This window comes from Amphiura filiformis, chromosome 9, assembly GCF_039555335.1.
Source record: "Amphiura filiformis chromosome 9, Afil_fr2py, whole genome shotgun sequence".
NCBI classification, from domain to species: Eukaryota; Metazoa; Echinodermata; class Ophiuroidea; order Amphilepidida; family Amphiuridae; genus Amphiura; species Amphiura filiformis.
This window is the reverse complement of record NC_092636.1, coordinates 30,341,155-30,363,702: the sequence shown is the minus strand read 5'-3', so window position 1 is coordinate 30,363,702 and position 22,548 is coordinate 30,341,155. Positions and strand designations below refer to the sequence as shown.

The 22,548-nt window shown below is 38.4% G+C and overlaps 1 protein-coding gene across 1 annotated transcript in view; it reads left to right on the top strand.

The window, feature by feature from the left end:
* Positions 1–4,346: 4,346 nt before the first annotated feature.
* The window catches only part of LOC140160856 (arginine-binding periplasmic protein-like), a 37,294-nt gene continuing 19,092 nt past the window's right edge, over positions 4,347–22,548 (top strand). Inside the window, exons 1-2 of the mRNA XM_072184179.1 lie at positions 4,347–4,617; positions 14,138–14,225. Coding sequence (XP_072040280.1) covers positions 4,440–4,617; positions 14,138–14,225 — 266 coding nt within the window. The 5' untranslated portion in view covers positions 4,347–4,439. The remainder of the gene's footprint in view (positions 4,618–14,137; positions 14,226–22,548) is intronic.

The window sequence follows — 22,548 nt, the reverse complement described above, 5'->3', positions numbered from 1 at the left end:
CCAACTAGTTTGCCCCGCAGGGCTACAAAAACCATAATCATTAAAACATAATTAGAACGCCAAAAAACCGCCGCTCACTAGGGATATCCAACTAGATTGACCCGCAGGTCTACAAAGAACCACAAACCGCGAAATTTGGATATCCATCAAATTAAAACCACAAACTGCGAAAGACCACCAACAACCGCCGCCCAATAGAGACATCCAGCTAGATTGCCCCGCAGGGCTTCAAAAACCACACACCGCGAAGTATAGTTATCCAACAAGTTAAAACTATAAATTAACACCCGAGAGGGTAGGGCATGAAGAATGAAAGAAATCAAAACCACAAACCGCGAAAGACCGCCAACAACCGCCGCTTAATAGGGAAATCCAACTAGATTGCCCTGCAGGGCTACAAAGAACTATCAACCGCGAAATTAGGATATCCAACTAGTTTGCCCCGCAGGGCTACAAAAACCATAATCATTAAAACATAATTATCTTGCTAAGTCGTGGCACTTATACGCTTCCGTAGTATAAGCCTTGCTACATATACACGCATTCCTCAGTTTCAATTTGAAGTAAATCGGACTGACTCCGTGTCTCGCTGGCATCGTCAACATTGGGTATGTGTTGTTCATATTTACATATTCTTAGTTGCCTTGAATAATTAAAGTATATTAAAATGTATATGTATCCCTATTAACATTACAGTCACGCGTTAGCTGTGACCAGCAAGTTTTAAAAATAAACGGCTGATAAAGTTTTATTAAATTATTTACTGTCATAAATCAAGGATAACATAATTTCAAATATCTATTTTTCGTTTTATTCGTTTTATAGAGTACTTCGTAACCCGATGACTTTCAAGCTTAGAGCTGCTTGGCTACATTCATAAAAAGAAAGAAAATCCACCAAAAAAACGTTGACAACGTAAAGAAAGCAGCAAGTTTAAAAAGCCCCCACCTCGGCTCACTTTTTGAAACTTGGTCCCATTTGTAAAAGATACTGATTTAATCTTTGTCATAATTATCAACTTAAAACATTTCCAGATGTGTTATGTATCTTTAATGTGCCGATGCGATATTAAGTTGTAAGCATTCTGGAACGATCAGAAAGATTATTATGTTGTTCTTGGCCAATATCCTATATTATTATATGTTTTGTTTTATAATAATTATTAAGTTCATGACCAATGATTGAATTAAACGAATAACAAGTAGGCATGTTAATGGCAATGATGCTATTGATCTGAGCCGTTTTATATGTTGTATTTTTATCATTGAACTCAACTGTGTATTATAAACTCTTGTATCACCTGGTTTTTAACATGTTTTTAAGATGTAGTTTGTAATAGCTTGTATTTCATTCTGATATTAATGGTGCATGTTTATAATTTGATTTTGCTTTGATGTATTTTATTGTACAGCGCTTAGGGGCCTCTGGGCATCAAGCGCTTTATCAAATGCTGCTTTATTATTATTATTATTATTATTATTATTGTTTAAACGTTAAAAACACCGATTTGCTGTTGATATCAAAATGGGACCAAGTTTCAAAAAGTGAGCCGAGGTGGGGGCTTTTTAAACTTGCTGCTTTCTTTACGTTGTCAACGTTTTTTGGTGGATCTTTACATTACTATTATTAAGAATAAATGTTCGACCCCGCACAGTCAACTGAATTAAAAGTAGGTTACCCTAAGGTTAGTAACCATTTTAAACTCTTGCGATTTGGTAGTTCAGAGCATCTTGCGAGCTTTGACAAAGGTTGCATTGATTATTTCATAGCGAGTGTGTAGACCAATGCAAATATCACAGATATACTTTTGTAGGTCCTGTGGTTCTTGAGTTATGTTGTATAGAGAGCTTTTGTAAAACATACATAACTCATTAACAACATTAAATCAAGCAAGTTTTCAACGTATGTGATATGTAGAATAAATTTAATCAATCAGGTTTTCAAAGTATGTGATATGTAGAATAAATTTTTGCAAAACATCAAAGTACTAGTATTATTTTTGAATAATATATTGATTTAGATAATGAAAATTGATTTTTTGGCTGCTTCGACCAACAATGTCTAGTCTACGCTTCATTTACTGTTATCACGCGATGCTGGAAACATGATTGTGTTCGACCCGCTGTCAAAAGTAGGTTATACCTCTTTGTTTTGAGGATCTATATGCTTTATTGTACACAAATCCATGCTGCATGGTTTGGAAACAAACTGCTCGGTTTACAAGACAGTAGGTATGTAGTCCGGATATGTAGTATATAATAAACGCCTTCCAGAAGAAAGTCCTCGTTTGTTTGAGTGGTCATAAAATTATTTTTAACCACAATGGATTAACCAAAATATGATTAAATGCACAAAAAAGCAAATGTAATGTAAACTTGGAAAGGGTTTTTTCAAATCGTTAATGACGAAAACTCGACACTATACTCTGTCAAAATGCTTTAATATGGAAGCTTAAAACTGCCACCAACTTCTCAATGAAGTTATTCATTGGTGTGACGTGTCACGCTGTCACATTCGGAGCCTTATTTCCCGGGAGCACATCAAAACATTTGGTGGGTATGTTCTCCCTCGGAATTTTGAGGTGGTGGGTCTTTGGGAGCTAACGGTACCGGTAAAAGGGGTTCTTTTGGTCCTGCCAACAAGTAAAATGGGGACTTTTGGAGCGAAGAGTCAAAATCAAGGGTCTCTCGGAGCTCTATTTTGGTCAAATATAGGTGGTCTTTAGGAGCTGCGAAATCCAAAAAGGGGGTCTTTCCGGGGAACATACCCGTATGGTCATTTTTGTTATGTGCCCCCCCCCCCCGGCCCGGCTTATTTCATTCTTGTTATGTTGAGCACTCTCTTGTTGTTTCCTCTCTAGAACTGTGCTTCTTCTCTTTGCTTACTTACAAACAAAAAATCAGCTTATATGAAGGTTATGAATAGCAAGGCTATAGCTACATTAGCAACTTTCACAACGTTGCAACGGTCGACCCGTAAGGCAGTAGGCAGGACTAGTGTAAAGTTGTGACATTGAGGAACAGTTCATTGGTAAGAACATCAACACTGCCGGTTTAATGAGCACTCACCGTCCCTCTTCCCTCCAAGTGTTTTATTGGTGAAGTTAAGTCCATCTAGTTGAATGCTTTGTTTTGACGGAATAGCCATATAACGTAGCTACAATCATGTAAGAAAATAGATGACACAGTTGTACTAATTACTTGAAATGCGTGCCCCATCAAAATTGGAGAGGTGAGTGAAACATGCATGCAATATAAAATAACTCCCCTGTATCTCACCCTTCCCCCACTCCCCATCTTTCAATGTTGGAGCGTCTCACGGACATGTTTTCAACATGGTTTAGTCTAACATTGAATTGGGGGAGCGGGGACAGATATATAAAGACAGGTAAAGTGTGCTAAGTCCCGGGTGCTAAGTATGCCATATGATTGTAGATCTGAGTCCAGTTTTGGAGGCTGTTCCATGATGATGTTTCTCTTCCCACTTCTGTCTGTGTCACTTTCTAGTACCATTAATTTCGTCTAATTTGTAGACGAGTGATTGAATATTAAAAGTTTAGAAGTCTCTCGCCTACATCACTTTTGTAAATGTAGATTTTTTAGTTTTTCACAATATAACACGGTATAAATGTACTGAAAAAAAGAAATATTTTAACACATAATATATGTTAGAAGAATAATGTACGAATACAATATCGCTTCCAGGCCATCCTGGGTACACAGGGGTCTAGACTTAGCAGTCAAGTTAGCTCAATCGTTAAGGCGTACGACTATAGTGCGAGAGGTTACGGGTTCGAACCCTGGCGGTACATGGTATGCTCTCGTGGAAGATTGAGATCACTTGCAATTCTCCTGGACAAGGAGAACGAAACTCGGGGAGCTGATCCTGGTTGCGATGGTTACTTGTGGAATGTCTAGGATGTGCGCTCTTGTAGCAGCAAAGTTCCTTTGTTGTTAAATGGTTTGTGGAATGATGTGGGGCCGTAGTGGTCAGCGACAACCTGTAAAGTGTGCTGAGGCTTGTGGATTAACGTCTAGGCGTTGTGCCTGTACGTAGCGCACTATAAATCACTGCGCTTTTTTTTAAAATTCTTTCTTTCTTTTTTGTTTGTTTTTGTTTTTGTTTGTAGACTGCATTTGACAGGCGCGTAATCTTTTAATAAGGTAATCATCCGGAAGTCAACTGTCTAAAATGCCTCCTTTGGGCCCAATGGTTCAGATCTTTTCACATTTTGTCCGTTTACTTATTATGGAAATACAGTTGAATTGAAGCGATCAAAAATCAAGTTCGAGGTCACAATATCGTACTTTTAGTCTAATGCCCTGTGCGCAGTGTTGTATATTACAGTTGTACAGAGCAGCTAAAACACGTCCACATCGAGAAAAAGCCACTTGCTATCCCGGACTTGCTGAAAGGGTTATAACTTATAATTTGTTGTGATGGCATCTAATAACACCGATTGCGAAGAGTTGATTAAAGAATCCCCGTGGAGGAATAGCACACTTCATCTTGTCATATTAGTAGCTGCGTTATGTTTTGCCTTAGCAGCCTTCGTTATTGCTATCGTAAGTGTGTCGCAGCAGAATGGATCATCATCGCCTAGCGTGGTCAACGTAGGTAAGGCGTGTTTTATTTGTTTGTTTATTTGTTTGTTTACACACTTGGGTACTTATGGGACCAGGCTCAAACAATTATATAAGCATGCAAGCCTGAATGGAAAGCCCGGGATGGACAATAATAAACAGAGAAAACGATTTGAAGATAAGTTCAAGGAAAATAGACGTTTACACTTCAGATTTTGAATTATATTAATCGATTATTCTAGATAATACTAAAATTTATAAGAGTGTACATATAGTTTTTACCAAATCGGTGATGAACATGATCAAAGTGAAATAAAAAATACATGTAAATACCAGTGAAACTAAAATGCAAAAGGTGTTCATGTGGTATGCTTTACTGTTTATTTACATTGTTAAAACAATGATAAACAAAATAAAACGATGGCTATGTGAGAACTAGCTATGTGAGAACTAGACATATCAATCACGTTTTATTAGGCCTAGTACATTAATTTGCACATTGTTGAAATTCTTACATGTTTTATGCTGTAGGCCTACCAGACGCTGGTGGCCGACATGGCTACAGCCAATAGCGTAAACAAAACAGACAAATATATGACGGCAACACTGCCTGGACGTTGGACGCAATCATTTTTCCCCGAGCCAAGGTGCGTGTTTAGCTCTATTGGGCTTACAGAAAAAAATGCACAACATATATTTACCAGTGCAATGTACACATTTTCACATGAAAATAAATAATTTTGGATTCAAAATGAATGCGAAAACAATATTCTTTGCCGGGACTGGGAATTGAACCCAGACCTCTTATCTTGCGTGGCAGGTATCAATACCAACCACTACACCACGTAAACATTGTTTCACGGAGTGGAAATTTTAGTATATAATAATCGTTATGAATTCGGCAGAATGACGAATCGAGAATTTTGAGCAAATTGAGTTTTTGTACATACTGCAGTTACTGTCCGTTTTCCTATACACAATACACAGTGCTCTCACCATTGACGCGGGACCTTTACAAATGATGTATGTTGGAAGAATGGACACTTGCCTAGTTAACATCACTGTGTGAAAAATAACCAGCCAATATTTTATTTATTCTCCAAAACTTCTAGCAAATATATTTCTCTAACATGACCTAAAATTACAGCTAGGTTAGATGTTCAGAAATGGTCGCACTTTTGTAAAATATGAGTGAGGGCAAGGCATAGCTAGCCAACTCCCCGTGTTAATTGAATGGAGATTTGACCGAAAATATTGGTATCGGACCGCTCACTTCTGAAGGATGCCACAAAAAAACGGTAAAAGCTACATTTAAACTATTCTAAATAGGTTCTAGAAAATATAGTTTTGTAACATGTCCTAAATTTTTAGCTAATTTAGATGTTTGGAGAGGGTCGTACTTTTGTGTTTTAGGAAGGATATGTAAACGACAGATAACACCAAAAATATAAAGAAATTATTTCCAAACCGTGTTAAGTCAACAATCATTATGTTGCTCATTTTGAAGAATGCTGGTTAACAAAAAACAGGTCTTTGTCTCATTTCGTGAACAAAGATACACATACCATTGTTTCCTTTCGTTTCCTTTATAATCGGTTACCCAACTGAAGCTATAATACCAGCTTTATTGCGATGTCGCACATTGAAAACAGACACTTGTGCACAACCAGAGAAGATCTGATTTAATAAGTTGAGCTGCTTCAATGACTGCATCATGATGCTTATGATTATGTTTCCGGTTATCTTTTATTTCCACCAAAAATGAATGGTAAATCTTACTCACCGACGTAGTTATTGAAATTTTGATTTGGACGAATCGCGCTTAAGTGCGATAAATGAATTCGGCAGAGAGACGAATCGTATGCTTAGCTGTACAAATCATGTTGATCTATAGTACTGTATAGCGGGAAACCCCGAATTTTCTATATTATATGTCCTATACTAATATATTTGATACCAATGTATAGCTGTAGGTATCTTCTATCCAGTGATACCAAAAGTGATCCCCACATGATATTGCTGTGGTTTAATAATGTGAGTGCGCGCCCGTGAAATTGGGAAATCCCGGAAAATCATAACACAGAATATAGGCCAATATTGTTGTTTTTGCTAAATATTACAGGGATAACTATTTATAACTCATATAGCAAGTTAAGTCTACATAGCCTTAGGACAACCAGTAATTTATACACAAAAGCCCCAAATCAAGAGTGTGCTATGGTTTACACGTAGTTGAATGCGTATTCGACCTCTCTCTGCGCAGCGGTAGAGACATTTTGGATACAGCATAAAGCCGAATAGCTGTTAAAACGATTTATGATAGATATATCGGTTATTTCAGAACATGCAAGTATTGCTAATAATTCGTGTAAATTCACTTCTATAATATACATTTCAAATAAGTGCTCACAAATGTTCTAAATTTTTATAAGGACCAAGATTTTCAAACGCCGTTTACTCAGAACAGCAATTTTGCGTATTCGGCACTCTGCCGTGTTCATAACGAATTATCATAACACATCGTGCGTTATTCATACAAAAAATAAAAAAAACAGTACTAATTACAATGAGGTTGCCTGATAATATACATACACTTTTGGAATTATTGAGACATTTTCGTGTTTACGTGTAAAACCAATGACTACCATATTTACTATTACATGTATTACTAGCAAGCAATTGGTATCACATATGCCTATGCTATGTAGAAGTGTTCAACTAAAAGTCAAGTACTTGAATACTGTCACAACTGTGGATGAAAGGTCGTTGATTAGTAAACTGACCGTAAATGTAGCACCACTGATAACATCATTAACTAGAGCGGTTCTCGGCTTTCGCGGTTCTCAGCATTCGCGGTTCTCGGTGGGTTTGTGGTATAGGGTAGGGGGACCTTGTGTGATCCTGGATGGTGTGTTTGATTGATTGGTTTATGTCTTTGTGCTGTTTTGGCCCGTATGTGTTGTTTCTGTTCAGAACCTTGTGTGATCCGAATGTGTATTGTTTTCTTTGTGATATTTGATGTGTTTTAAATCTATAAGCCCTGTTTGTCTGCCGGTGTGTCATGATCAATCCAATTGATCAATAGCTCCGCTTATCTAGCGTTTTTAATCGCGCCATTTGTTGCGTGGTCTTTCAGCGTCCAGCGTGTCTAAGCAAGGGAGACGCGACTGGAATAAATTCTAACTGTTTTGAGGGAAAGAAAAGCAGCATTCTTTGATTCGGGTTTAAAGAGAGCAGTCACGTATTTATAAACAGCTATTAGCTGAAGTGAACATTGAAGATTCACGTATACTCACATCGAATATTAAGATGTTTATGCATTGATATTATTTATGAACTATGAAGATAATTATGGAAATCTACACGATGTGTCTTGACTCTTTATGGTAATTGGATAATGACACCTCATTGACTGCCTCTCCAAGCCTAAACCTCGAACCAAATTATCACACTGTGCAATTGGACTAACCAATGCAAGAAACATCATATAAATTTAGTTTGATTTGAAGATGACAGTAACGGTAAAAAGGATTTGCGCGCAGCTAAACACATGGTTCGAATCAGATGCTAAAAAATCTGTTTTTTAGGCATATATGAAATGAATTATTGTTAATGATTTGCAGCTTAATAAGCCCTCTGTGATCTTGAAGCAATGGTTTTGAAGTTATCTTAATCCTATAATTTTACTGCCTTCGAGGTCATAGCATATAGCATGTCAATATTCGATATTTTGGGGGCGACGATGTTACAGAGGATGTATAGATGTGTCGAGGATGTTACGTTTATAAACAAAACGTTACGTTTGTATTTTCAACATCGTTAATCATTGCTACGTGTACATGTTTAAATGAAAGTTCTGTAATTTTTGTTTAAATTCTTCAATGCTAAATATAACTTGGTATTCTTTTGGATATCATCAAATTGTACATTTCTAGACGTTACGTTCATGTACAAAACATTAACGTTCTTATAGTTGTAAACATTGTATCGGCCTACCCATTATATTTATGATGAAGAATGAATGTTCTGTTATTGTTTTTTATCCTTAATCTCTATTTGAATTTCTTTCAGTGTATTCGCATATGTATCACAGACGTTATACATTTATAAAAAAAATTAACGTTTTCTTTTGATCAACATAGGCGTAGATTCCGGGTCGGGGGATACCCCCCCCCCCCCCCCATATGTTGCCGGGGGAGCTTACTTATTTGTGTCTTCTATGCTATCCATAAAGAAATTCAACAATATTCAATATCCAAAGCAATATCCTCACTACAATAGGCCCCCAAAACAGAACTCCCCCACCCCACATAATCGCAAATTGACACGAAAACTGCATTCCCATTTATTTCATCCAACACGGAGGTGTCATACACCTTCCCCAATCAAACACATTTCTCTTGCAATTGATCATCTTCTACTCTTCCCTAGAAAAATCATTATAATACCAAATCTAAACACCATGGAATTCACCATATCACGTCCAAGCTCACATTGGGCGCCCCATTCCTTTTTTAAAGAATTTTTTATTTATTCCTATATAACTTTGACAAGAGTTTGAAGTACCAAATTATAACTCTTGGTATACCCTCTAATGATCACAGAACCTTCAAGAAATGTTTTCAAAATTTAAAAAAATAGACATTACGGTAATAAAGTTATGACTCAATTTAAAAATAATACAAATTAATTAATTAATAGAAAATATCTCAGCTTCCTCGACATCTTTTTTCAAAATTTTAATAAATAGAAATAAAGTTATAACTGAATTTTATAAATAAAAAAAAGGAAGCGGACGGGGACCAGCAACATGTTTTATTTTTTTATTCGGCCTTATCATATTTACCGATGCTATTAACAACAGCGTGAGACATGCAATTGTTCGGATTTGTGAATAGACAAAATATTTTAAGGGTAGGCCTGCATAGCTGTGTTGCATCAATTGACACTTCTATCGCGTGTTGCCTTTACAGATTTTCTGTTTGTTTGTGTAAAACACAACCATTAACATTCATGCACCCTTAACCCAGCGCAAACATTGTAAACTTTATCAAGTGGTAATTGTGTTTAGAGCCAGCACTAGTAGTTACTAGTCTCCTACAAAGCCAAACAAACATGTTTGTTCGGGATAGCCACACACAGTCTGGCACGAGACTAAGCCATCACAAGGAATGATAAATTGCCTAAACGATAAATAAGCAAATAGCCTAAACCCTTCCAATTTCGATTTGTGAAGTCGTGTTTTGATAACCAAAAATGCGTAAAAATCCACCCGTGTCATGACTGGTCTGCTTCTCTTTTTCGGCGTTTTTTCTCATTAAATTAGGGTCCCGTTTAAATTCAAATATAAACTGGTGTCTAGATGTAATCACAGTTAACACACTAGGAAAATTATAGAATATACAACCACCTAATTGCGCCTGTTCAGCGCGAACAAGCATGACCTGGTCGTATCACTTAGATGTGATTTTCCTCACGGATCACACCAATAATCCATTTGGCTGTCTCAGAAGTGTGCTGAAAGTCCAAGGGCTATTTTAACGTGCCTCCTGGCACGTTCTTGCAGTGAGAATAGAAATCCGTGCAGTGAGAATTAAAAATCCGTGCTTAAAATATTTCTATACTAGTTTCAGCCCGAAAAGACATTAAACAAGTTCCCCACAAGGTAAGACTGATCTAGTCGGGAAATCCTATATCCTATATTGTATATCAAGCAAATATTGCCTCACAACGCCTCTGGTAACGCCTTTTCCCCCCAATATTTCGGTCACTCGTGGGGCAAAGCCACTGGACGAGAAAATCCGCAACAGGCGTGGGGGCAGCTCCATCTACCGGACAGAAATTGTCCAGAATTGCCCTGTGCATCTTCTTTTTTAGACCGTTAAACACCTTAATTTGGGGGCAAAATTACCACAACATATCACCTTTGTTTGTGCTAAAATAGCGTAAAATGGAAAGGTTTTGCGCGCTTCGTATAAACGTATACAGGGTGAGTTATAAAAGTGCAATAGGTCAACGAATCAATATTCACGTAAGACTTTTTTTCAAGGTTGATTTTGGTCGTTCTTTCAATTCCTTTTTTCGGTTCAAACTAACTTTCTAATATTACTTTTAAGTCCTTCATACCTCACCAAACTGACATTTTACAGATATTAATTTCGTGCAATTGTAGGCACCTGTGTGCATTTTATGCATTTTTGCAGAGTTTGTATTCGTTTTTGCATATCAATACCATCAATACCATAAACTTAATGACATTAATGATCCTAGTGTGTACTTTCATAGAGCTGTAGGTAATTAAAATAATGACAAGTCAATTAAATGAATTAGTAAAATGCATTAGTGAACCAGACATGTATCAATTTTAACATAAGTGCATACCATTAGGCCTAGATTGATAAACTTTACTTCGAGGACTGTTAAATGTCAATATCAGTTTAATAGTTTGTCATAAAATTTGTATTATATCGCAAATTTCAAAAATTCAAATTATTTGATATCAGTCAAGGCTATTCCTCGTATTCAAAATGCAATTTGGTATGTCTGAGTGATGTGCGCTCAGCTCTCAGCCCTTAACGTCAGTTAAATGCGTGATTTTAACGCGAGATTTGTAAAAGTTTACAGAACTCGAGGGGAGACAACCCCTCTGCTAGCAACCCCTTCCCCTCAAGCTTGTCTCCGCTAGCTAATCCTTTAGATTTTACGTTTGCTAACGTGCAGTGACTTTTTTCTTCTAAAATAGCCCCTGGCTGAAACAGTTTTGCTGTCATTTTCACATGACATTTTGACATATAGTACAGCTGCTAAGCTGAATTTAGGCTGAATATCACTTTGTGATAAAAGCATGAGAATGTCCACACATGTCAGTACATGGTCCAAAGTTTATTTTAAGATGTAGAGCCATTTCAGATAGAGATCACGAAAGGTCACACAGGGGGTAAAATGTTAAAATGTTTCAATCTTGTCGACAGATACACCAAAGTATTCGTCTGATCACAAGAATTTAAAAAATGCATAGTTTGTGCTATCTACGACCTATCGTTACAGAGATATTCTACAAAAACCTAATATTTGGGTAAAACTATGACACATGTTTGTACATGGGTAAACATTGCAACTTGCTCCGATTTTAAAAAAAATGGTGGCAAATTGTCCGTTTAGCTGACACAAAAATTAATCATAAACAGAATAGTTTTGCATATCTACTGTGTTAACCTACTGAGATAGAGGTTAAAAATGTCAAATGTCATTGGCTGACCATTGAATTCCATTGCAAATAACAAGTACAGAGTAAATTAATGGTAAGTGCTATACTGTTTCTTGATTCTAATATCAAGACAAACAATTTGCACCAATTTTGGGAAATATTCACCGATGCACAATCAAAAATATGCTCTTTATACCCACAAATGATGTTTCTGTAGAATAACTATGTTAACGATAGCCGTAGATAACAAACACTATAGGAGATTCTTTGATCAGACGAATTTGATGTATCTGTTTACAAGATTCGAGTTGTTTTGAATATTTACCCCTAACCTTTCGTGACCTCTAAAGGTCACTATGGTTCAAATCTGAAATGGCTCCACATCTTAAAATAAACTTTGCTTTTATCACAAAGTGCACAATTGTACCAAATTTGGGAGCATAGCAGCTAAACTAATGTTATTCATTATTCATTGGTTCTTTTTTTGGGTCCTTAGTGGTTAAATACCACTAATTATGTATTACACGGGTTTCAATGGGAAAATGGCTAATTTCGGGTGGAATTTTCTCATATTCAGAACTCTCACAGTTAAATGCCACTAATATCAGGTGAAACTATTATGATTTAGATGATCAAAAACTTAACATGGGTTGACCTGAGACTTTTCTCACTGAACCGTAAACACCTTAAAATGGCAGTGCGCCCTCGAAGCTAAAAGTTACAACATGGCAGGGCGAATATTTTCTAAAAACTGAAGCCGTGCGTATGAATTTTTGGTACTATTACAACAGAAATGTCATATAATAATAATAATAATAAAGACAGATTTAATATAGCGCCTAATGCAAATGCCTCTAGGCGCTTTACACAACCAGAAACAGATTAAAATATCTTAAGCTACAAACAAAGAAAATTTAAGGGCCTAACAAATACATTTTTTTTTCTTTTTAAATAATAAACAAAATTTTAAACAGAACAATTTAAACTGTCATGTTTAAAATGTCATAATCCACGCCGCTTCCCATGAGCCAAAAAAGCAAACGAGGAGGCACGACAAAAGGCACATATGAAGCGACGAGGAGAATGAGTTTAGAACATATTTCATAATATCAATAAGCACATAATAAGCAAATAAAAATGTAAATATACACAGAGTTTAAAATAGAATAATGCACTACAACCCAAAAAACAGCATTTCGAGCACACCACCGCATAAAAACAATCAAAAGCTGTGACCGGCACAGACGAAAAAAAACATGGTAAAAGCCCTGGAGAGGAGAGGTTGCCAGCACATCACTCTCAGCAATATTTCAAATGTCTTGCTCCCTAAATAGAAAAAAAAAATATATGATGAGAGAAAATATACCATTTTGAAGCATCAAACCCTAAAAAGTACCTTTTTTGGCTACATAACTTGATCAATTTCAGCGATTTTAATGCAGTCTTTTCAGATGCCATGCAAAGAAATAGTTACTCGCCGTATATCCATGTATCGCCCAGGCCTATTAGTGGTATGTAACCTAGTGATGCACCATTTGACTTACTGCCTCTACTACCATGACTACATGAGCAAAAAGATAAACTTTCACCACAAAAACAACATCGGTGGCGAAAACCCCACCCGAACCCAAATTGTGTATCCCTTAATTGGGCACAAGAAGTAAAGTACCTTGGGGCCATTGGTTGCTGAACTTCGGCTTTATGTTGAGGATTAGTGATAAGGGTTAGGGTTAGGGATATGGTTAGGGTTATGTTTTAGTTTTAGAGACAGTTAAGGTTAGGGCATGTGTTAGGGTGCAGTAGTTCTTTATACTACTCTAACCCTAACCCCTAAGGGCTTTTCGGCGACGGAAGGGAAAGAAGGAAAGAATAAAGAGAGAAAAGAAGGAAAGAAGTTGTTTGCTCTGGGTGGGATTCGAACCCGAGACCCCTCGCATGCCAAGCACTCGGTCGGCGACACTTTGCCATTGGTCTTGGGCTTCGCTGGCCAGCGAAACCGTGCCTATATATCACTTAGGGCGATTGCGTCATCACACCACGTGGGATGCATGCACGAACAGCGCCTATATCAAGTAGTATTTTGTAGTATTCAGGCGGGTTAGGGTTAATAAGGCACCGTTCAATATCAGTTGAGAGTTGAAGTTTTAAGCGGGGAATCCAATCTTTTAGGGGCTCTTGAGGTGGAAATCTGATTTCGTACTTATGTTTTAAATGGAGAACAGGGGAACATGGAGGACAACTTTGAGTGGACGCAGGGGGGTGGCACATTTTTGTGGATAGTTTTAACTAATCTCCCACTCATCCTGGTGTAAATATCATTGAATGGTCCGTTATAATTCATTTACAGGTACTGGGTTAACGTCAGAAGACGACAGGAATGACGACAAAGTGTGGATGATACACGTTGGACACACCTCGAACAATGCGTTCTATTTGTGAGTATCATGAAATACATGCATACAAAAGTCCAACAACACCACAATGGCAACTCCGTGACCAACAACACCACAATGGCAACTCCGTTTGTTCATGTTTGTTCGACAGAAAATTATTACGGGTTCGTGAGCACGGTGTTACGTAATACAATGTTGAAAATTTAGCCCGCAAACGCGTTTTAGCAAAATAGCTCCAAAATGGAAGACACGGTCGTTTCTTGCTTAAGTTACGTACCATTGACCACGGATAAGATTTCAATCATTTGTGTGAAGCAAAAATTAACGTGTAAAAGTTATTATATGGAAAATAAAAAGCTTCAGCATGCCCAAAGTAGACGAGAAATTGAGAAAAATTGCATGTCACATTCGCAAAAATGTTCATATCCTCAAGCAAGAAAAAGCGCCAAATTAAAAAAATAGGTGTCATGTTAAATATGAACTAAAGTTAATAGTAGATTTTTCTAGTTTCTAGTCCATGAAGAGAAACAGTACTCACTGTGGACGTTTCGAAGTCTATCAGACGCCTTTTTCTACATTATTGTTGTTGTGACGATCTTCTGATGCTGGTTGCTCTGCAACGCGGTTGCCAGTTCTTTTCCCAAGAAGATCGTCAAACACGCGACTGAGATTGTATTTGCCCGCCTCCCTGTTCGTGATGGTATCTTGCTTTCTGATTTCTATTGCCTCCTTAATCCACCGTTTGTATTAGCCTCTTCCCAGTCTTGTGCCCACCAGATCTGAAGGCACTGCTACCAAGGCCATTTGCAGTCAGAAGAGCTACCCGCTCCAACTTGTCCATGCCTTGCCATGCTCTCACAGTACCAGCTACTAGAACCATATCTACTGGTAGGATCTCCATCCACTCTGTAGTGCGCGTTTGGAATAGCCTACCAGATGGTGTAGTTGCAGACGTAACTGACAACGGCGCACCATCCTTCAAGATCAGAGTGCATAAGCATCTTATTTCATATGCCTGATGCTTATTAAGTTACTGTACCCCATCACTCTTGTAGTTCCTAAGCTGCTGTGAAACACTGATTGGCCCATGTGGTTGTCTTGATGTCTTGACACGTGTCACTCCTCATGGGCTATTGTTCACTCTATTCTTGACTTAACTGCACAGGCCGGTGTGGCCCCTTAGGCCTTGCACTCTGCCGAGTAAGCCTCCTCCATCCAGTTCTGTCTGTTGCTTGTGTCTTTGCTTCATTTGGGGTCATTCCCAAGTCCCTCTGAATTTGGTCCTTCCATCTGGTTGGTGGACGACCTGGTGGTCTTTTCTTGCTGAAGTCATTAATGTAGGCTTGGTAGGGAAACCGATGTAGATGCATCCTGAAGATATGCCCAGCCCATTTCAAACGTCTCCGGCAGATAACATCATTGATGGAGCTAGTGATGTTGAGACTCTGTCTGATGGAATTGTTGCGGATTTTGTCAAGTAGTGAAACTCCAAGCATTGCCCTAAGGCATCGCATTTCAAAAACATCCAGTCTGTGTCGATCGGATTCACGTAACGCCCAGGATTCTTTCTGACCCATAGGTGGCTATAGGGAGGATGAGCGACTGGTAGATCCTTACTTTCAGCGATATGGTGATGTCGTGGTTAGACCAGATGGTATTTTTCAATCTACCACATGCCCAGGCTGCCAACTTTGTGCGACGTTTAATATCCTCTTCTACTGAGGGCATACTACTACCCAGAAAGACAAAGTTATTTACTTTGTCAATGGGCATTTGGTTCAGCATGATATCTCTTGGATCGTCAGGCATGATCTTGCATTTTGTGGGGTTAATTTTCATTCCCCAGCTGCTGCATGCTTTTTCCAATTCATTAGTGGAGATTTGCAGGTTCTCAAAGTCCATATCCATGAGTGTGGTGTCATCTGCATATCGGATGTTGTTAATGCACATGTCACCTATCTGCACACCTGAGCCTAGATTTTGGATGTCCTTCATGACAAACTCCAGATATAGATTGAAGAGGCATGGTGAGAGAAGACATCCCTGTCTAACACCAACTAGGACTTCAAACCAATCGGTGATCTTTCCATTTACCACGACTGAGCATTTGGTTTGCTCATACATTTTTGCAATGAGGCTCACCAGTTTGGCGTCTACCCCTACTGATCGCAGACATTTCCAAAGAGCCTCCCTCCATACGGTGTCAAATGCTGCTTTGAAGTCTACAAAGTTCAAGTGTATTGGAATGCGTCTTTCTTTAGCCTTTTCGAAGATTTGGCGTACTGTAAATACCGCATCTGAGGTGCCTCTGGAACTCCTGAACCCACACTGTTCCTCTCTCAGATGGTTATCTACAGTCTGTTGAATTCGGTTAAGAACCATCCTACAGAATACTTTCCCCGGGATTGACAGAGGGTAATAGCTCTGTAGTTGGCTGGGTCCAGTTTGTCGCCCTTTTTGTACACAGGGGTTATTAGACCTTAACTCCAGTCTTCAGGGATTTCTCCTTCAGCCCAGGCAGTGTTGATGATCTTCAACAACATTTGTTTCAACATGGGTCCTCCTGCTTTCAACACTTCTGCTGAGATCTTCTCCCAACCACACGCTTTGTTGTTTTTAAGCTTCTTGATGGCCTCTTCAACTTCATCTATTGAAAAGGGCAAACTTGCTGTAGCGGGGTTGACAGGCTCCGGGATGGAGTTAAGTATATTACAGTCTCTGGGGAATTCTGTGTTCAGATGTTTACTGAAGTATTCCTCCCAGCACTTCATTACTTCCTCTGGGGCTGTTTTCAGTGAACCATGTTTGTCTTTGGCTGCAGTTTGAACTTTGGTTTTATCACCTGCTAGTTTTGTGACTTTCTTGAAGAGATCATGGCTTATGTTCTTTGCATGGGCTTCTTCCATTTCTTGAACGTCTTTTTCAAGAAGTTTTCTTTTCCACTGCTTCACTTAATATTTGACCCCTTTGTTCAGCTTCCGATAGCAGTTCTTGTTTGGAGCTGAGGGGTTGTTTAACATCAAGACTCTGGCTTTTCTTCTCAAGTGGCACATTTTCCTGACTTCTTCGGGTAATCCCTTCACTTGGCGAGCCCTCCTAATACCAACTGATTCTTCAGTAATTTTGTTTGTGGTGTCTCTGAACTTGGCCCACAGGTCTTCTACATCAGTATCCTCCAGTTGAAGCAGGGGTTCAAAAGTACCACCAATCTTGGCTCTGAACTCTTCTGCAATCAGGGGGTTGGTAAGTCTACTCACGTCATAGCTTTTTGGAGTCGTTTTCAGGCGTTTGGTTCTGACTGGTGCTGACACCACTTTAGCGATCACTAGATTGTGATCTGAGCCCACATCAGCTGAGCAGTATGATCGGCAATTCTGGATGGTACTTAGGTTCTCCTGTTGAGTTATGACAAAGTCAATCATATTTTGTATTTCCCACAAGGTGAAGTCCATGTTACCTTTCTACAGGCTTTGTGCTGGAAGTGGGTGTTACAAACTGTCAACTTGTGGAGCATGCAGAATTCCAACAGTTTCTCCCTCTGCTGTTGATCTTACCAATACCATACTTGCCCATTGCGGGGGTCCAAGCTTTACTGTCAGAGCCTATTTTGGCGTTGAAATCCCCCATCAGGATGAGTTTCTCCTTCTTATTGACTTTCTGAAGGTGATGTTGTAGCCCATCATAAAATTCATCACTCTCTTCATCACTGTGCGTATAGGGGGCGTAAACATTAATGATGTTGAGTATTCCATCCTTCATTTTGAACTTTACTGTTAGGATTCTAGAAGAGACGGATTCATAGCTGACAAGGCATTCAAGAAGTGGCTGTGATATTAGAAGCCCTACACCTTCTCTTCCAATGCCATCTTTCCTACCTGCTAGAAGGATGGTGTATTCATCTTTGTTGATAAGTGCCTCGGATTCTGTCAGATGTGTTTCGCAGAGTCCAAGGATGTCAAGACCAAATCTTCTAACCTCATCAAGGAGGATTTCCCAGTGACCTTCCGTCCTAAGCGTCCTGACATTCCAGGTTCCTATATTAATACCACTGGAGCTCCTTTTCTTTGAAGGTTCCTCTACAGCAGTCTTTGTTAGAGTAGGCTGTTTTGTCACTATTGGCTTATTTGTCACAGTGCGGCTCCTTGTATTTGAGGCCTGCTCAGCTGTGGCTTTTGTCACATTTTGGCATTTTGTCGACTTCCGGCTACTTACGCTGATCCTGGTTGTCTTCCTTGTTTCTTCCTCTGGTTGTACCTGTGGAGATGGCAACCAATCATCCGGCGGATTCTTAGCACCCATGCCACTCTGTTGCCTACGAGCAGCCACCGGGACTCGGGGCCTTAACGGGGGGTCGACTTTCATGATAGGAGATTACTCGTTAAGAGTGTTGACCTGCTTTACATACTGGGCACACGGCCAATGACTTCCCAGTCGGGTGAGTTGTTACATTACTTACATAGGGGCGGGCCACCAGCCACTTGCCTTAAATATACACGTAAGGGCCCCTATGGGTTTGTTCGGTTTTCCTTCCCGTAAGCAATATTCTATAGCCTTCCAGACTGCTCCAGCAGCCTTTCAGGCCATAGGCTATTGCCCCCAGAGCCCCCGACTGTTAACTATGCCGCAAGGCAAGCCGTAACAGGTGGTCCGCGATTGACATGCAATCTTCGAGAACGTGGGGGTTGGTAACTACAGAGAGGCGATTAGGAACAGGAGGGCTGATGGAATTGCCACCTGTGCCTACAACCTTAAGTATAGTATAGTAAGAATAGCAAAGCAAGCAAAGGGTAAGCAGCATGCGGGAGAAAGGCAAGGGCATGCAGGGAGAAAGAGGGGTTAGGTAAGGAGAGCAAATCAAAGGGTAAGCAGCATGCGGGAGAAAGGCAAAGGCATGCAGGGAGAAAGAGGGGTTAGGTAAGGAGAGCAAAGCAAAGGTTGGAAGTGCGCATCATGCAGCCATTTACCACCCACTCTAGTATTTTATTTAAAACAATATCGTTCTCCTGTACATGGTCTGTGAGGGCTGATTTGTTAACAACGGATTGTGACGCCTTTCTAACCGCTCGAGTCCGCACATTCGCCCCTGTCTTTTCCGCTTCTGCCATTCGCTTCCCGAACTTTCTTCCCGTTTCTCATACGTTTTTCATACGTAGATTTGTAGTTCTTACAAGGAATAGCGTAAATAACATCCGTGGAGTTCTCAGGATCCCGTTTGTCTTTGAGATGAACTAACATATTCTGTAGAGAGCAATGCGGTTTTATGGAGGTGGCAATGTTGTAACTGTTGAAAGTTGTCATTCCCTATGTGGATGGTGTGTTCTGAACGTATCACCAGAACTTTCAAAGTTTCAACATTGCCATTAAAAAATTGATCTAAACGTCTATTCAATTGCTCGTAACTTTACTTCTTGAGGTCACATTGGATTCAATGGGGTATCATAATGTGCAGGATTAGATAGTGCATCTGTTTACAAACAAATTTACCCAAATATAGTTCAGTTTGACTTTTTGGCACAGTATAGCTATATATCACGGGTCATTGGTGGCAATGTAATGGCCATAATTTGTCTTATTGTTCCTAAACCCAAAACGTGAAATAGAGAATGTCAATTAAGGTTAAGGTTAAAGGAATCGGATAGCAACGTTTGTGCAGTATTTTTGTTGGACATGAAGGCACATCAGACACATCAAATTGCATTCTGAATACGAGGATTATCCTTCTGATATCGAACAATCGAATATGAAATCCGGCTGACAATTCTGAAAAATGACTTGGACTGAGATATTGAACTGAGATTGATAAATGTGGTGTTTGATTTGGTGACTTTTTCCCATTTTTTAACAAAAATGTCAATGTAGCCAACTTCAACAGAAAGTTGACTGCAACCTTAATTTTGGTTAAAACATTCTTTTTTCATGATTTTTACCATTGCCAATTTTTACGCTTTTTTGGGTGTAATAATTTCTTTATTTGACAAGAAATGTATATCAATGTATTGAGCTGGATAATTGAATTGAAAAAGTTACCAGTGAAATATTTTTGGGACCCATAGTTTTTTTCACTTCATTTTTTCACTTCAATTAGCCTGTAGATGTAAAAACATAGGCCTATTATAAGGCCGCAAATAACAAGTCCAATATGAGAGGCCAGAAAGTGAATTTGAAATTTGTGTGCAACATTTTTGGACAACGCTTCTTATGGTGTTTTGTATCTACACTATCAGTGTTCTTTTCATTTTACACGGCTGCCATTTCTGAAAAGTAACGTGGATATATGGTTAAAAATGCAGTTTTGGTGATTATTTTACCAATAATGTCAGTTAACATTCATATTCATATTTTATTTCCATAAAAATCAAGAACATTACATTACATCAAATACAAATAAAACAGTTTGATAAACTTTGATAATAATGTCATATGTATATCCAATATTCATTAACAAAAAATGTATCTTAAAAATATTTGAGGGGAGATGCATTATTTTGGTGATTTTTTTTTTTTTTGACCAAAAAAGTGTTTGTGAAATGTAAAATATTTGAAATAAAAAGTATACAAACGTATTAATATGAATGTGTACATCAAAAAAGTGAATCAATTATCATCATCAAACCCAAGGTTTATGACCTATATGACATCTTGAAAAGTAAAGGTCAGCATAAAATGATTGTTTTGGGCAAAACGCTACGACTCTGATCAACTATTCGAAAGCCTCCTCTTGGTGATAATAAAATGCGTTTAGAAAGTCTTTACTTGACCATACCAAATGTCAAGTCGGAGCGGCACCTGACCTAATAGTATTTTGTGCTCAAATGATAAAGCCCGCACTTACAGTGATTAACCCTACAATTTAAGCAAAATTACCAAAACTAGAAACAATTAATATGGCCTGAAGGCTCTGACTAGTTGGTTTTAAAACAAATCTAAATTAGTAAGACGGTGAATGCATATGCAGGTTGTATAATGTCTGCTAGTTGCCGCTGAGCCGCGGCGTCACGGTTCATCGCTTGTACTTTTCTGCTACACCACCGTGACTGCATTCAGTGTTCAATCATGGTTCAATGCAATCCTCTTTAGCGATTACAGTGCACTTTTTGGTGCCAGTGGTTGATTGGTCTGGAACAATTGGTGCCTACGGCTATTTTCAATCAGTGTTGTCAGATTTGAAATAACTTGACAAATAGATTAAGTACTGTAAGACCAAATGAGGCAAAGCTCTTTTTTTACTAATTGGCAGGTTCATTGTTCATTTTCAAAATATTTTCCAACGAAAATTGTGCACAAGTGGAAATAGATCCACAAAAAGCTTCAATAATATCGGTGCGTCATATTACAAAACATTCTTAATTCGCGGGGGGGGAGGGGCACATCCCCCTTAGATACCCCGTGCGCTTGCATTATCACGCCTCTTAGGAGTTTGGTGTACCGCCACATCTTATTTGTTTGGTGAAGTGTTTGTATCCAGCAAACACAAAAACGTTTTTAAAACGTTTTAAATAAGTTGTTTTGTTTTAGGTAAAAACGTTTTAATAACATTAAAGTGTCGGGTTATATAAAGGTAATGAAATCGTTTTAAAACGTTTTGTATGAAAACACACTACAACAAAATATTTTTAAAATGTTTTCGAAATGTCATTGTAAACTATTTTTGCAAACATTTTAGGCCAAATATTTTGTCAACACTTAAATAACATTATGTTAAATTATTTGCACCCAGCAAACACAGAAATGTTCTTAAAATGTTTTTTACAAAACGTTTTAATAACATTTAAATGTCGGGTTATATAAAGGTGGTGAAAACATTTTAAAAACGTTATTGTAAATATTTTGGGCAAACATTTTTTGCAAAATATTTTTTCAACCCCAAAATAACATTATGTTTAGAACGATTTGTACAAAGTTTTCAAAAATGTTTTTGGAATGTTATTAAAACGTTTTTATACCCTCTATATAACCCGACATTTAAATGTTTTCTGTAAAACATTTGTGTTTGCTGTGCAGTAAATTACCAACAAATGTTATGTAATGTTATGAAAACGTTTTATACCATTAATGTACCCTTTATATAACCCGACATTTAAACGTTTTCTGACAACCTTTTATAACCTTTTGCGAATGATGTCGAAAACATTTTGCTGGGTAGGATAGAGCAACCGGTGTAGTACGAGTGCAATCAGGTAACGGAATTTGAGAAAGGAGTGAAGAAAATGGCTCATTTCTCCTCTCCTCTACCACGCTGTTAGTGCAACAAATCATGAGAGAAGTCACAAAATAATGTCTTCCAGTGAGAGAGATGGTAAAGTGGTTGGTGGTACAGCAATATTAGATATGCAAATGATACAACACTACTTCACCAACAAGGAAG